General features: G+C 40.7%; 1 protein-coding gene across 1 annotated transcript; it reads left to right on the top strand.

Annotated features, from left to right (window-relative positions):
• The first annotated feature begins 663 nt into the window (after positions 1 to 663).
• On the top strand, positions 664 to 3,982 carry LOC131604470 (uncharacterized). The gene is made up of 7 exons (XM_058876907.1): positions 664 to 797; positions 2,136 to 2,274; positions 2,347 to 2,613; positions 2,694 to 2,763; positions 2,843 to 3,150; positions 3,532 to 3,795; positions 3,977 to 3,982. Exons 1-7 carry the CDS (start codon positions 664 to 666, stop codon positions 3,980 to 3,982), a joined length of 1,188 nt encoding a protein of 395 aa, XP_058732890.1.
• The last annotated feature ends 9,460 nt before the right edge of the window (positions 3,983 to 13,442 follow it).

Raw genomic sequence — 13,442 nt, 5'->3', positions numbered from 1 at the left:
GGCGTCTTCCTCAAACGTTCTCCAACCAGCTTTGAAACTTCAAAAATCTACACAGATGGGGAATCAAGAGTACATACCAAACCCAAATACTGCAGAAGTACGCGCCATTTATGCTTCTCAGGTAATCATTCCCTTTGAAATTTCTGGAAAAACTCATGCCTTCATGGGTCATTTACCAGGAGAAACTAACTCCTCTATGAATAAAATCTTTCCTGCTTACTATAAAACTAGGCCTCTAGTTAGCAAGAATAAGATAGATGAAGATGGCCGTCCCATCTTAGCAGATCCTACCGGTGTAGAAGAAACTTCGACTGCGACCCTTTCAACCTTAGAGAAAATTAGGTTAAACTATGTAACCAATTTTGTGAAAGTCTTTAGGTCCATCCCTTTAGCAAAGGATCCTGAATTGTACTATGCATGGCTAGCAAGGGTAGAAACACAAAAGGCATCTTTCTGGGAACAATTAGGGATTTATGACCTAATTAAATTATCTAAAACAGGTCTAGAATATAACCAAACCATGTTAGTAGCGTCAGTCCACTTCTGGGATGCTTCCCATAATACTTTCCATCTTCCGTGTGGAATGGTCACTCCCACCTTTTTTTGACATAGCCGCTATCACAGGGCTTCCCGCCAACTGGAGAAACCTTCAATCCCAATGTCATGGATACTGATACCTTTAATTTTAACGAAGCGACAATTACTTATACTGCTTTTATCCAAAAATACCATGACGAAGCAAATGCAGTAGTTTCGGACGAAGAACATATTGCTTTTCTGGCACTATGGCTTTCGAGGTGTGTTTTCTGTTCTAGGTCTATACAGGTAGCAAAGAGGTACCTTTGTATGGCTAATCAGCTACATGCTGGCAAAAGATTAAACCTAAGCCAATTAATTTTAGGATTTCTCTATGAAAACCTTGGTGAGGCAACAGACCTCGTTAAGAGTTATATATCAGGATCTCTGCTCTTTGCTGGTCCTTTCTGGTTTCTGCAACTGTGGCTCAATGCTACTTTCGAAGCTCACCTCCCATTTCTTGGTATTGTCAACGAAGAAGATCCCAACATAAAAAATCAAACTGTAGAAGGGACACGGTTGGCTCTGCTCACTCCAAAAGAAGAGACTGGGAAGCTTCGCGAACATTTTTTAGCATATACCATGATGTTCGCCCAACGTTATCAATTCAGCCCTTCGATGGCTCCATTCGTAAACAGGACAGTGGGTCCTGAATGGTTCATTCGAAAGTTTCCAGCAATGTCTCAAGATCAGGAGGTGGAATCCATGACCATTTAGGAAGCTTTTCTTACCCCAAGGCTATTCTATCACCGACTTCGACCCTCCAAGGGCCAATGTGTTCTTCTTGGCTACCAACCAAATCTTGTATCAAGACAGTTTGGATTAGTCCAGATGAAACCCAAATGCTTGTATGACAAAAGGAACCACATGTGTCTATACACTTTACATCTAACTGAAGAAGAATGCGAGTCCAAAATTGCTAGATATGCTGGTGTTGCCAAACTTTCCCATATTCCTTTCGAGCTTGCCTTTTATTCTACTCCAGATTTCCAACAATGGTGGACAGATTACTACACCATGCAAATCTTCGATGCTGAAAGCCTTAATCGAGAACTAACTGAAGCTTTTGCTGATGTGCAGGAAAACTTTCAAAAAGGTACTTCGACTCATATTAAAGAAATACAAGCCTTTCAAAAATTCTTTGAAACTATTTACAGGCCTGATGATCTTAGTCGGACCGTTCGTGAAGCTGCAGTTATTTTACGTGAAAAGTTTTCTGCTAAATTGGATAAGTTGAAACTGCCCCCGTCTGTTCGACCAGAACTGCGTTATGAAGTGGCTTTCAAACTTAATCCTCCAAAATTCCCTTCACTGCCAAGCGCTGATTTTGGTGTGGCTTTGAGCCCTCCTTTCCCAGACTGGTTCGTGTGTGGGAATGCCTTGAAAATTCTTCGAGAACAAACTAAAAAACGCGCCGAACGAGTGGTCCCGACTAAGCATACCCTGGATACTTTCAAAGGACATCTCCATATAGACCTTGAACATGTTCGTGTCTTGACTCCAATACCTAAAGGTTTGGGTTTAGACATTCTTTCGACTAACTTTTCCTTTTCTACTAGAACACTGATTCCAATTTTACTTGTAGCCGTTACTCGAAAGAGAAAGATCAAAGAGGTCCCGACGCAGAAGGCTTCTGAAGTTTCGAAGAGTAACAAACCAAGTGGGAGTGACTCTATCACCACTGATAAGAAACCCACGGTATATACATACTTTATATTCCGTTTGTATATCTTGTAAATCATACTTACTTTACTCAATCTCCATTTTCAGAGCTCGAAGCCTCCGACACATTCGAAGCGAAAAGCTTCTCAAATAGTCGTTTCAGACGACGATGACAAATCGCCTCCTCGTACCAGACAAGCCCAAAAGAAAAGACAGAAGGCCGTCACTCCTTTAGGAAAAGAAAAGGGATCTGGGTCTTCGAAAATTACGTCACCGGGTGAAAAGGTATCTTCTGAAGAGTCACCTTTAAAAGGTGGTAGTAACGTTCTTCTTGTAGAAAGCCACAACTCGAGTCCAGATAACATTCCAACCAAGGTATTTGGATTTCACAACATAATCACCTTTATAGACTTTAACTTAGACAATTAAGTTAACATTTTACCTTATGATTGTAGGATGATGTTGGCACAGCCACTTCTGACCTCAAAGCCTTCAGCCTCACCATTGACCTCGATAATCTCCAAGGTAAGTGTACATTCTTTCTTATGACAAATAAACTTCTTGCAACCTTCTCCTCATAATGTATTCTAATTACTCAATGCAGACAAATCTTGCGCGCTTTCGCCAGTTGTCGAAGATGCTCAGTCCCTTGCGACCATTATTCCTACCATGCTAGTTGAAGAAAGCCATTCGACTGATGATTCTCCACCTACCCACAAAAGTGAAAATATGGGAGCAGATCGACAATGTTCAGGTAGTAACAATGCAGCTGGTCACCCAACTGGTAGTGAGGATACTGTATCTGAACAAGATGCTATGGAGGAAACCTCCAAGTTAGCCACAGTTGGTCCTCACGAAACTTCACCCTTTGGGACCATAGTTTCCCCTGAAACTACTTCTACGCCTGCCCCAGTAAAGCCTACCCCTTCAGAATTGGAGCAACTTAAGCAAACTGATCCTTTCAGCTTCCTCAAGGCTATGATGAATATTGATAATATTTCGTCCTCTGAGCTCGAAACTTCTCCAGCTGTTCAGACAGAATCTGGTGACAAAGAGGATACTTCTGGTCTCCTTCATCAGATAAAGGAAAAGTTCTTCGAAACCAACCTTGTCTAAATTCTTAGTAAGGATCCCACCAAAGGTCATAACTTGAATCAACTTTTGAAAAAGGTGGATCTACTTCTGGTTTCAAAAGAAGTCTCAGAGGTGATTGTTTTGCTGGGTTCTCTGATCGAACAACTTCAGTCAGACATTCTTCGACGTCAAAATGTTGATTAACAACTTACTACAAAGGTGGCTTCTCATAGTTCATGTTGGAAGGCTGTTACTGATGCAACGAAGAAGGGTGATGCTCTCAAGCTTAAATGCTCAGAGAAACAAAAAGAGTATGACGAATGTGAGCAGAATATCAAATTCTGGAAGCAGGAAATTATTAAGCTTGAAGAGAAGATAAAAGAGGCTGAATCTCGTAAGGCAACAATTCAACAGATCAGTGAGCAAGAATTGATTGAAGTTGCACATTTAGGAATCCAGCATTTCGAAGCTGCGCAGAAACTAGTACTCGAAATCGAAGAATTGAAGAAACAATGGACTTTGATTGAACTTCGCATGTCTTCATGGGAGGTTCAGTATTCGAAGATAAAAGACCATCTTCCCAGGGAATTCAATTAATCATTTCGAACCTTGTATTTTCTTTTGTGATACGCACTTATTTTGCTTTGTAATCGAATTCCTCCAGGAATAATATACATATGCGCACTTTTTGTCTTTCAATTTACTCACTTATTTCATTTTGCAATGATCATGAGTAACACTCTAGCAATTCTTCAAATCTTTCCAAAATATATTTTTATTGCCACAATAATCTTAATAAATGCAATCACGTGACCTGACTATCTTTCGCACCCCTTTTAGCCTAGACTTGACGTTTCTACTCCCTTAGCCGTAATCATCATTAAGTGATGACGTCACTTTCTTCAAAACGTCTCTTTAAGACGTACGTGCACTAGTTTTTTCATGATTACATCTCAACTTCCAAGGGCGGGAAACGGCGGAAGCCATAACTTCTCTATGGAATACCAAACACGGTCTAATCAATCATTAAAATTAAACCGTTCCTTTATTGCCCCAGGTCTATATAAAGGATTAGCATTATACTTCTTTCTTCACACTTGCTTCAAAACTCTTGTCCAAGACTTCCTTTCTCTTCTTGCATTCTCTCAAAACACATAGTCTAAAAAAACCCTTTTCAAACTTTTTCTTCTCCACATGGCACTACCTCTCACTTACAATAACATTAGGGCTTGCATAAAATAGGAGTTCAAACTCTCTGAAGAGGAGTTTGATGAAAACTTCATAAGCATCAGTGCTCTTTTTGCCAACCAAGAACCTCATTTCTACTATGAAATCCTAGAGGGACCTGTTTATCCCAACATGTTAGCAGACTTCTGGATGTTTGCGTCTCTACGCATAGATCCGGAAGGCAGAACTACAATAATCTCCGAGGTTCGACGTGCCCATATTATAATCACTCCTTTCACCATCTCTGACCTGATGAGATGTAACAACTCTGGTGAGACCTTTGATGACAATAGCCTTAACATGACTACTCATCTTCTGTTGAGGACTCTTATGGATAACGATCCCTTCAGCGCCAAAGTCATCAGGGTTTGGCATCAACTGCTTGTGGGTAACTTTAATCCACGAAACCATGATCAAAACGACATCATGGTGGAGGACTTGGAATTTATCCTCTGTGCCCTTCGTGGGAAGAAAATCAACTTCCCTTTAATGATTTTCAAAGGGCTTGTTGAAGCAGTTTCCATGGATGCTGCTCATCAAGGGGTTGTAACCTGTCTTCCATATGGAAGGCTCTTATCTTACATATTCCTCAAAAAAGGAATAGTAAGGAGGATGCGTAACTCTGGATCCATGGACATGTTCGAGGCAGAAAGCCTGCCCATGTTGCCCCTAGAAGGTTTAGACCAAAGGATTAACTAGGAGGTGGTTTGGTTTAGGTTTTTATTTTGTTTTAGTTTTTGTAACCTTCAATGTTTTTGAAACCACCCTTCCTGTAATGAATGTACTCTTTTAATATTTAATGGAAAATATTTTGAAGTTTCTTTGTCTTCTTACTTTATTTGCCATACATGTTCGTTTGAACACAAAGCCATTTTGGTATTAGTTCAACCATTTTGGCTCACGTAGTATACCTCAATATCTACGTTTTTGCAATCTTTACTTCATGCATGCTTGGTTTGTATCTCTTCAGATACTTCCCGTTTACTCTTAAGATCCTGCGATCTTCTGCTAACTCTTTTATCTCGTAAGCGTTATTCGAGAATACTTTCAAAATTCGAAAGGGTCCTTCCCAGTGTGGGGACCATTTACCAAGTGTTTGATTCTTTCGATCTATAGGTAGAATAACTTTCCAAACTAAGTCATTATTGATAAACGTTTTACCTTTCACCTTTTTGTTATATGCCCTGGACACTCTTTCTTTTTCTCTTTTTATCATCTCCAATGCTCGAAGTCTATCTTCGTCCAAGTCTACTAATTCGTTCATCATCAACTCCCAATACATGTTAGGAGGAATTTCTTCCTGTCTTTGTATGCGAATCGACTGCAAATATATCTCAACTGGGAGTACTGCGTCATGCCCAAATGTCAGTTGAAAAGGCGTAGTGTTCGTAGCTTCTTTCGGAGATGTTCGACAGGCCCAAAGCGCTTGGTCCAAGGTTTTGTGCCAACTCTTAGGCTTTTTCCCTACATGTTTCTTTATGAGACCGATTATTATCTTATTCGCTGCTTCTACTTGTCCATTTTCCTGGGCATAGTAAGGTGTAGAAGTAAATAACTTGAAACCCATTTCTCTGGCGAAATCTTGCATCTTTCGCCCAGTGAACACTGATCCTTGATCTGTGGTTATACTTTCTGGGATTCCAAATCTGTATATGATGTGTTTCTGAATAAACTCAATCACGGCCTCTTGGTCCACATTTGCCAGCGGTATGGCTTCGACCCATTTTATGAAGTAGTATATTCCTACTAGTATGTATCTTTGACCCTTAGAGGATTTAGGGTGAATTTCTCCAATCAGATCTAGTGCCCAACCTCTGAAAGGCCATGGTTTTATTATTGAACTTAACTCATTCGGTGGAGCATGTTGAATACCTGCATGCTCTTGGCATTCTTGACACCCTTTTGCGAATTCTATGCAGTCTTTTAACATAGAAGGCCAATACATTCCATATCGAAACAGAATCCATTTCATTTTGTGCCCCGCTTGATGTGCACCACATGCTCCACTGTGTACATTTGAGAGAGCCAAATATGCTTCTGCTTCACCCAAACATTTTAACAAGACTCCTTCAGGAGTTTTCTTGAACAATTCGTTCCCCATCAGGAAATATGATAAAGCTCTATACTTCACCTTCCTATCCGTGTCTATCAAAGGATCTTTTAGATAGTTCACAATTGGACTCCTCCAATCTATGTCTGCTAAAGAGTCTATATTTAACACTTCAAATTCTTCTTTGCTGGCAAAACCTAATTGTGAATTCTCTAGGTCACTTGGGGAAAGTTTGGTAGTCATTGCTTTTCCTCTTACTTCGACCAGTTCCTCTAATTTCTCTTTTGATACCCTGTATCCTGAGGCTAACTGTGCCAGATCGTTTGCCTCTTGATTCTTGGTCCTCGAGACGTGACTTAACTCCACATATTCAAAATTTTTAAGCAGCCTATTTGCTATGAAAAAGTACATGATCAGGTTTTCTTTGATGCATTTGTACTCCTTTGTTAGTTGCTTAATCACTAGTTCGGAGTCTCCTTTAATTTCGACTCTGGTTGCCCCCAATTCTAACAAAGCTTCAAGTCCAGCAATCAGTGCTTCATATTTAGCTTCGTTGTTGGAGCATAAAGGACCTTCGATCTTATACTTGAGCTTTGTTGGAATTCCATCAGGAGAAATTATCAACATTCCAACACCAGTTCCCTCTCTATGAGTCGAACCATCGAAGTATAGCTTCCAAGGCTTCAAGTCTACATACAGTTGAGGGTTCTCGACCACTGCATGGTCAACAATAAAATCTGATACAATCTGACCTTTCATTGCCTTAAGAGGTTGAAATATCAGTGAGTATTCAGTAAGGGCTAGAGCCCATTTGCCAATTCGACTATGCAATATTGGCTTTGATAGCATATGTTTGATAACATCACAATGAGACGAAACGTAAACATCAACTGGCTTTATATAATACTTAAGTTTGATACAAGAGAAATATAAACAAAGGCAGAGTTTTTCTATTGCGCTATACCTAGTCTCTGCATCATTGAGTACCCTACTTAAATAATAAATGGCTCTTTCGATGCCATTTTCATCTTCTTGTGCTAACATACTGCCTATTGTATTATCTGAAGCTGAAATATACAGGTGCATGTGCTTCTTCCCATTTGGGGGAGACAAAATTGGTGGATGGATCAAGTATTGCTTGATTTTATCAAAAGCTTCTTGATGTTCAGCACGCCATTCGAACTTTCCTTGCTTGAGTCAAAGTAGAGGAGAGAAAGCTTGCGTGTGTCCACTCAAATTAGAGATAAACCTTCTCAAGAAGTTTATCTTCCCCGGTAAGGACTGTAGTTCTCTCTTCGTGGATGGAGGTTTAGTTTCCATGATAGCCTTCGTTTTATTCTGGTTAATTTCTATTCCCTTCTTATGGACTACGAAGCCCAGGAAATCTCCAGCCTCGTGGTTCTGATGAATTTGCATCGTAGGAGTCTTTCGCCCTCTGCTTTGATCTTCGAATGAATTTCTGGTGCGAACCTTCTAGGAGTTTGCTTGATGGGCTTTTTCCCTTCCTTTATGGGTAGCTTCAATTCGACCAAATCACGGCCTAAACCAGGCATCTCATCGTAATCCCATGCAAAGCAATCTTTGTTCTCCTTCAACAACGCGGTAACTTTTGACTTCAGCGTTGGCGCTAGTTTCGCACTGATGTATGTTACCCTCCTCTGATCTCCATCTCCAAGGTTTACTTCTTCGAGTGGATCTTGGGCTAACATTTTGATGTTTTCCCCCATTGGGTCTTTTTCAAATCCCAAAGGCTCTTCGTCGTAGATTGCATCTAATCTTTGGCCTAACTCTTCTCCTGAGATCTCTTTGGCTTGAACTGTATTTTCGAGTAACTGGGGAGTAAGAAGCATTTCGGCATCCCTCTCCTCCGCTTCTTTCTGAACCATACTAACTGCCAGGTGTGATAACTCGGCTTCGAGAGCCGTGTTTCTTTTATTCTCGGCTACGTAAGCCGAAATCTTTTTGAAAAAAGATGCTTCAGACATGATCAACATCGTCATCCCAGCCTGTTGGCCGTATTGTTGGTAAATGTTCCATTGGTGGAGAATCTTCTGGACCGTCCATTATCTCTCTATTCCATTGGAATCCGTTAGGATGCAAAGACAAATAATATAAAGCATTTCTGTTGGGAGTGTATATATCTTCAGCAGCGAGGCATGGTCCAATGTTTGACAAATTCCTGTCAAAACTAGTCTTATTGACCTGATTGACTTCAGCCATGTAATAACTCTGATCCCCTTCGATATTTTCTACTATGCCATCTTCTCTCCAAATGGTTAACCTTTGATGCATTGTCGAAGGCACAGCAGCAACTCCATGGATCCATTCCCTTCCGAGCAAGAGGTTATAATTAGCCTTTGCTGGTATGACCATAAACATAGTTGGCCTCGTGACTGAACCCACCGTTAGATTTACTTGGACAACTCCCAAGGTTTTCCCTATTTTGCCTTCATAGTTAGACAAAACCATGTTGTGTGGCCTTATATCAGTATCAAACATACCAATTCTTTTCAGCATGTATTGGGGCATTAGGTTCACCGCTGCCCCTCCATCTACCAGGACTTTATTAATGCCAACATTTTCAATCTTAGCCCTTATGTAGAGTGGTTTCAGATGATTCCTCATACCTTCATCAGGTCTTTCGAAGAAAGCATTTTGCTCTTCGACTGCTCCATTGTTCAGCACATAGTAACACACAGGTCTGTGTCTTGCCATTTCCTCCTCATCAGCTTCTTCACAATCTTCAACTTCTGTTTCTTGGTTAAACTCATGAGGGAGTACTGACACCATATTGCAATTGAGATTTATAGATGATACTCCATCAGAGTCAAAATCATTTGTCATTCTATCATCTTCTTTCCAAGGGCTGGAATGCATCTTTCCCTCTTCTTTCTCATTTTCAGAATTGAACAATTTACGTTCCACTGGAGGTTTGCTTGTCCTTGCCCCCTGCATTGGGATTTGATTACTACTTGATTCTCCAGCCTCCCTTGGTTTGTATTCCCTTTGGGCTTTCTTCATCCTCTGATGTCTTCTCCATTGGGATCTAGACATAGGGTTTTTACCTCTGTAGTTTTCCAACCTGTACATCTCTCGATTGGAAGTATGGAATTGCTTCCTATATGCCATTGCAGTTCTTCCTCATTGGTCCCAACTTCTCCATTTGTTGGTTCTGGCGCCAACTTGCATCCATCTATCCCTGGGTATGTCTGCAGGAACTTTGAATGTGACCCTTCGAGCTCTAGGGTGTGGGCTGTCAGGCCTTCTTGATGGGGTCCGGTTGTCGAACCCAAACAAGTTAGGACGAAGTCCCTGAGTCTCCCAACCCATATAAAGATACACCCTTTCGAATGATCCTGCTAGCAATTCGTCATAGACTGCACCACATCTAGGGCACAATGCAACTTCAGAATTGTCGTGGTGACACCTGACCAAGAAACCAACCAAGCATTCTTCAGACCTTGGGTACACGTTCAACAACAAGTTTCCTCCTCTCCAAGGTTGCTCTATTCTTTCTCGCAAGGCCCTCTCGAAATTGGCTTGAACCCTCCGATTTGTCATAACTAAACATCTTGGGCACATCAACCTTTTTCCACCATTCTTTACATGGCAATCCCAGAGATAATCTTTCAGACTGTTTCCTCTTGGCGGGATCTCAATGTTTCCTTTCTCCCTTATCAACCATTTTTCTAGCTCTTCGATTTCAGATAAAGGACGTCTAACATTGACCATGTTAACAACTGCCAGAGGAACCTCAGAAATTTGTATCTGCTGAAGCTTCATTGTGCGGTATTCAGTGGCCTCACTTGTTTTTCCTTTCAGATCTTCAGTCATTTCAGCATCGAATGATCCTTCAACATCAGCATCGAGGATCAGATTGGCATTTAGGCTTTCAGTAGCCTGCTTTCCACTTAAAATTATTCCTGATTCAGGAGCATCAATTTCAGATACTTCCACCATGTTGACATCAAGTGGTTCACACAAGTTAGTGTCAGCCACATTCAAAGGGTCTGCGTCAACCTTCATGGGGTTCTTGCTTTTGTCAGCGAATTTCAGACGTCCATCCTTGATAGTATTCTGAATTAGATCCCTGAAAAGAAAATATTGTGAGGTTTTATGGCCTAAAAAACCATGATATTTACAAAAACCTCTCTTCTTCCGTTGGTCTAACGGAGGAATTTTAGAATTAGGAGGTATTATCATTTGGCCATCTTTCACTAGTAAATCAAATATTTCGTCACACTTAGTGACATCAAATGTATACGTTTTCTTAGGAAATCTAATGCTTTTATCATTATCTACTGGATTTCTTCCATTAGAAGGGGTGAGTAATTTGCAAGCATATGGTGGCGCTTCCTTTAACTCAGCAAGATCTATTTCGACCTCTTCCATGTCGTATGAGTTTTCGAAAGGTTCGCCATCAACTTCGTCCGCTTCGACATATGCTACTCTCTCCTTCTTATAACTTTTATTTGCTCTAGCCTTTTCTGCTTTTAACCTTTCGACTTGTCGAACCCTATCTGCCAATTGGGCCATATCTCTCAGGTATTGAGTATCCAGTTTCTTTCGAATTGAATAATCTAGGCCACCTGCAACCATCTCCATTAATTCATGTTCTAGGACAGTCGTGAAGCATCTTGATTTTAGTAAACGGAACCTGTTCAGGTAATCATCGATAGACTCCGTAAATTTCCTCTTGACGCTAGCCAATTCTTTCAGACTTATCTTGGTTTGACCCATGTAAAATTGTTCATGGAATAATCTCTCCAAGTGTGCCCATGCATCTATGGAATTTGGGGGCAGCGTAGTGAACCAAGCAAAAGCATTTTTCGTTAGCGAACTGGGGAAGTACTTAATTCTTAGATCTTCGTTCCTTGCTAGATCCCATGCTTCCGTCAGATATCTGGCTATGTGCTCCACGGTAGACTCATTGGTGTCCCCTGAAAACTTAGTAAATTTTGGCACTTTGGTGCCCCATGGCAATTCTGTTTGCATAATGTAATCCGCTATGAGGGATGTATAATTTGGACGTCGAAGTCCCGTACTGAGGCCATTATTGGCCATAACTCTCTCTATCATGGCAGTTAGGTTATTCTCTGTAGCCAGGTTTTCTCTCCTGACTCTCTGAACTATTTCGTCTGGGTGTTCGTTTCTACCTACTATCCTTAACCTGGGTCTGTCTTCCTCAAACTCTTGCTGGACGAGAATAGTTCTTTGATTCGAAGCCTCTAAATCTATTACCCGATTCCTTTCGACCGTTGTCGTCCTTTGTGGAGGAATTACGCTAGCGGTGGTTGTGCCAAGCGGAGGAACCGCATTTTGGATACGTTCTAGAATGGGATCGCCTTCTCGATAAGAAGATTGGTTATTTCTCCGCTTGGGTTGTTGAACACCTATGAATTCTGCCATTCGATTCATTTGTGAAGATATTTTTTGAAAAGTTTCCACATTCTCCCGATTAGCATTAGAAATATTGATTACTAATGGATTCAAGATTGACGCTAATTCTCTAGCCAGGGTTCCTAACATATCATGGTTACTTGCATCCATCTCTCGTCGGAATGCTGCTTGATTGCTTGTGGTAAAATTGGGTATTTGGGCAGAGAAGCCAGTGTTCTGTGCGCTTCGACCCACTGAACCAGCATTTGGCAAAAACACTGCCGGGTTAGTTGTAGTATATGTAGGTCCTGCTCCTCGTGTACCTGTCGTGTATGGATATGGCATTCCATATTAACTGTTTAGTCTCCATTCGAACGCGGATGATCCTGGTGTAAATAACTGATTTGCAGCTGTCATACCCCAATTTTTGACCCTAAGATCCTATATCATTCATATTTCAATCACTAATCAAGAGCTTCACTTGGAAGTTTGTATATGGTGTTGCACTCACCTCATCAATAAGAGGGACCATCAAGCACCAATGATTGTTTATCTTGTATGCATATTATACTAACCCAAATACCAAAAATATTGCTTTGTTTCTTTGTAGGCTTTTGTTTTGTAGGTACCAAGCCAAGACATGCAATAAACAAGGCATTTTTCACATTTCTGACTGATGAAATCGATTTCCCTACTGGGTAAATCGATTTCCCTGCAGCAATCTTCAACAAAATCACATTCTGGACAGCATGAAATCGATTTCCCTCCTGGGTAAATCGATTTCCCTAGTGTATTTTGCGCCAATTTCTCTTCTGGAACAGAGTGAAATCGATTTCACTCCTGGGGAAATCGATTTCCTTAAGGCGAAATACAAAAAAATATAAGGAGGGAAGCTTGACATCATTTTGGCACCTTTTTCTTTGATCATTTTACCAATTTTCCACCTCATCAAAATTAACCCCTTCATTAAACCCACTTAAACCTCATTTTACCATTTCTTACCATTTAAATACCACTTTAATCACCAATTAAACACAAGCTAATTACCAAATGCAAAAAGACCAAATTGCCACAACTCTTGCTCTCATCCTATAAATAGAGCCCTCTACTCTCTCATTTCTCAAGCTTTGAGAGCCAACAAATCCCTTGCAATTTCTCTCCTCATCCCTACCAAATTCACCAAAGCTCTTATTCTTTCATAAAGTTTGTGAGTCACATCTTGAACCTCACAAACTTTGAGCTAAGCCACCATCCATTTCACTCTTTTTTCTTCAATTGTTGAGAGATCCAAATTTGTGTTGGTGATTCTTGAAGTAGATCTAAGTTTTGTTCAAGATTTGGTATTTCCTTGAAAGCCCTTGATGGTTAATTCCAAGGCATTGAGATAAGGATTTTACCCGAAAACAGCCGTTACCCTGCCCGATTTTCGTCAGAATTCTTAATGCGCTTAATGCAAAGTGGTGCTAAGATAATG

Source organism: Vicia villosa, linkage group LG5, assembly GCF_029867415.1.
Source record: "Vicia villosa cultivar HV-30 ecotype Madison, WI linkage group LG5, Vvil1.0, whole genome shotgun sequence".
Classification (NCBI taxonomy): Eukaryota; Viridiplantae; Streptophyta; class Magnoliopsida; order Fabales; family Fabaceae; genus Vicia; species Vicia villosa.
This window is presented reverse-complemented; position numbering and strand designations above follow the sequence as displayed.

Bases quoted from the DNA above. Each gene is read 5' to 3' on its own strand.
- LOC131604470 (XM_058876907.1), top strand. From the start codon at position 664: ATGGATACTGATACCTTTAATTTTAACGAAGCGACAATTACTTATACT. The intron at 2,764-2,842 runs GTAAGTGTACAT...TACTCAATGCAG, and splicing joins TGACCTCGATAATCTCCAAG to ACAAATCTTGCGCGCTTTCG. The intron at 3,151-3,531 runs GTAAAGCCTACC...CTTACTACAAAG, and splicing joins CTACTTCTACGCCTGCCCCA to GTGGCTTCTCATAGTTCATG.